General features: G+C 39.1%; 1 protein-coding gene across 1 annotated transcript; it reads left to right on the top strand.

The window, feature by feature from the left end:
* Positions 1-1858: 1858 nt before the first annotated feature.
* LOC149951805 (uncharacterized protein F54H12.2-like) lies at positions 1859-3858 on the top strand. The gene is made up of 3 exons (XM_090169677.1): positions 1859-2031; positions 2088-2401; positions 3341-3858. The coding sequence occupies exons 1-3, from the start codon at positions 1859-1861 to the stop codon at positions 3856-3858; spliced, it is 1005 nt and encodes a 334-aa protein (XP_090025803.1).

The raw sequence follows: 3858 nt of genomic DNA on the forward strand, positions 1-3858 counted from the left end.
CTCATTGGTTCTTAAAAATTACGTTTTTCGACGCGATTAACGCTGCTGCGAGGACGCAAAAAATAAGACCGCCTCCTTCCCCCCCCCCCCTTAGCGAGACGGGGTTAGGGTGACGTAATGGATTTCGTTAATATAGTAATACCACCTGGATATTACGGAGTTGAAGATTTACTGGAAATCATGACTACTGATGACGACGGGCGAAATATTAGCTCTAGAGTCAAGTTATATTACAACAAACCAAACCGTCGTGTAATTGTTGAACTTTACGAAATTAACCAAATTTATTTCCCCCGTGAAATCGCCCTCATATTATGGTTCACGAGAATACTAAACAAAGATGTTACCGTGGTTACGTCAACGACGGCTCCTTTCAGTTGTGATATGGACGCTGGGTTACATTCTCTGTTCATATACTCTGATATAATACAAAGTCCATCGGTTGGAGATTCAGATGTTCCCTTATTACGTATTATAAGTATTCAAGGAAAAGACGGAGACACTGTTGAGAAGGTGTTTTCACGACCACATTATATGCCTATAGCGAATAACAATTTTCAAACCATTGAAATTAAAGGGCAACGAAAGTGGTCATGCAGGGGGGGGGGACCATGTTTTCTTCAACAAGCCGTAAGTACGTTTTCCAAGGATAATTTTATACAGCGCGAAAGCCTTATTCTCCTTGGTGTAGCCACGTGCCGCAATTTCGCTCTGATTCGCGAATTTTTCGATTTTCTTCGCTGAGTTAGCTCGCAATCAACGAACCCAGGAATTTAGGCCTGGCTTAATTTATTTATTATAGAGAAAAGAACTGGGTTAGTTTCCGAGAGTTGGACTTTGATATTTTCGTTTTAACAATGTTTTGGAATAAAATTATTTGTGAATTGAATATTTTTAATAATGGAAGTTGAAACATTAGGCCTTGGACGCGGTAAATCTCTGCCGCTAGCCTCACATTGGATTAAGAAAATTCAACACCACACACACTCCTATATCCCGTCTCCCTTAACAATTTCCCTATCATTATACCCCGACAGAATATTTATCTTTTTTTATTACATTTATTTTGTAGAAGTTCGCAACTAAAGAATGCATGGCTTTGGCGTAAAAACCGCGAGAGGCGCATTTATACAAAATAAATTCGGCAAATATGGTTCTGCTTTTTTTACAGAGGGAAAGGCTATGGCAGATAGCGCATGCGCAGTCGTTCTTTTTATCTATAAGATAATTTACCACCCTGCATGGTCACTTGCGTTGCCCTTTAATATTATGAGTGAAATGGGTCAGCCTGTACATTTCGAACGAGGAAAAGTTCACGTCACTCTTCATTTTAGACCCAGAAGAACATAAAAACAGGTGTAAAATCTTTCTTCCGCTCATTTGTGGCTAGCGAGTCAAAGGATAGACATGTCTCCACGAAATTTAAATCACGTTTCGGTAAACGACTATAATGACTATTACTTAAATCAAATTGGACACGGATCAATTCCGGTATACCGTGGAGTAGCCGTGTAAAGAGGATATGCTTTGGAAATATATTGGCCTCGGCATTTCGGTCTGCCATGCCTTTACTCAAAAAGGGAGCTACATTTCTTGGTCGAAATTTTTTAAATACCGGAGCTAGAATTGCATCCGACGTCTCGAGTGGTGTGTCCATTAAAGACGCGTTAAAATCTCGGGGGAAAGAAGCGGGGAAGAAAAATTGAGAAGAGCCGCCGAAGCAGTGAATAAGCTGACTGGAAATGGTTGTAAAAGGAAACGAAACACGTCTTCCATCATCAGTTCAGTTCGAGCCAGGAAGCAGAAAAGACATTATCTGCTAGAATCTGATATATTCTCGTAGTAATATCATTGAACAATGTCGCTAGCCCACCCCAGTTCGCGGAACAGCATTAGCTCGGAGCTTGATTTATTTCACGTACCTTATACTCAAACTGGCATAATAGGAAGTCAATGGGTTGAATACAATCCAACATCGAACGTAAATGAAAACCAAGCAATTATCTTTAATATCGCCGGAAACTCAGAGACGTACATTGATCTGAAAAACACCCTACTTCAAGTTCAAGTGAAAATTGTGAAAGCAGATGGAACTTTATACCCAAAATCGATATTAATGACGCTGTATCTAAAACAACAACACCTGCGGACCAAGTTGGTCTCTTTGGCGAAGTTCACGTATCATTGGGTGACAGATCAGCTACGTCATGCCCTCAACAATATCCTTACAAGAGTACGATTCAAACGCTCTTGACATTCGGCGGTCCAGCCAAGGAAAGTTTCTTAACCGCGTCTTTATTCTATAAAGACAAAGCTGGAAAATTTGACGAGTTTTTCAGTAACGACGGATTTAAGAAACGTGCAAAATTTGCTCAAGAAGGTGTTATCAGAGATCCTGGCAGTTATAGAGATGCGAAACTCCCTATACCCTAAGCAAACCAGTTTTTTTCAAATTTTTGCCGATCGCAGCGACGCCTGTACGTGGGGAGTAATCGCAGAGATCCTAGGATTGTTACCGTTGTTTACAATTTTTGCATCTCTCGGCTTGAAACGGGCGCTTCCTTCCGGCCGAAGGGCGGCGCTGATGCTTGCATTTTTTGTCAGGTTTTCGGCGGAGTTTCGCATCTCTATAACTGCCAGGATCTCTGGTGTTATTGACATGATAGGAGTTGTACGAGCCAATATTTGTCAACAAACTCGGTTTATTCCTAAACTGATAGACGTAAATTTCAAGTTTATCAAAAGCTGAAACGAGTTTTGTTCACACAGACGGTGAAAAATGCAAAGTCATTTTCACCCACGCATCAATTTTCGTCAGAAAAGTTAGATTGACGCCAGAGATTATGTTTGGAACAGGCAACAATGAAATATCCTATCACCCGTACGTAGAGATGTGAGCCGGTAATGGTAAAATTACGGTAAATTTTCCGAGTGGTTATACCGGTAAATTTATCAATTACATTCATAAAGCAAAAAACACCCAAAAATATTTTGTTAAACTTCAAATAAAAGAAGAAACAATTACATTTTACATTGCACCAGAAAACCAAATCATTTTCCTGTTAAAGACTCCGAATTCCCGGCACTGTGATTTTACGTTCCATCCATTTAAATGTATTTCTAAGGGGCTATCTAGGAGGTTTTTCTAAGTTTAATGTAACCTACGGCTATCGTAAAATTATAATACTATTTTAATAATTATTGTGACATCAAATCATTATTTTGATTAAATGAAAAAGTTAATGGTAAATTTACCGGTAATTTTACCGATAAATTTACCGTATTTATTTTTACCGGTAAATTCACATCACTACCCGTACGGAATGTAATTCATTTTCAGTTTCCCAAGTGAACAAAATATGCGTCAAAGACAACTTATATAATGGTCAAATACCGAGTAAGGTGGTGATCGGATTTGTAGACCAGAATGCGTATTTGGGAGACTACAAAATGTCACCTTTTAACTTTGAAAATTTTTCGTTAACCCAAATCGCCCTATACCTTGATGGTAGTAGTGTCGCGGCAAAACCATTAAATCCAAATTTCAAAGATAAGTTGTTTATGCGATCATACGCTAATCTCTTTCTTCAAACTGGTCAATGGAATATTGACGAAGGAAATTTTATCGACCGTGATGAATTCGCCAATGGAAACGCACTATTCGTATTCGACTTAACTCCCGATCTCAACGGAATTTCAACTGACTGTTTTAACCTGGTAAAGAACGGGAGCGTTCGTCTCGAATTAATATTCGGAGAATCGTTGCCGTCTACAGTTAGCGTGATTTACTATTCCGAATATCAATCTTTGGTCGAGATCGACAAGAACAGAGCAGTTTTATATGACCAAAGTTCATAA

The sequence above is a fragment of the Leiobunum rupestre genome, chromosome 3 (assembly GCF_980474605.1).
Source record: "Leiobunum rupestre chromosome 3, qqLeiRupe1.1.hap1, whole genome shotgun sequence".
Lineage (NCBI taxonomy): Eukaryota > Metazoa > Arthropoda > Arachnida > Opiliones > Sclerosomatidae > Leiobunum > Leiobunum rupestre.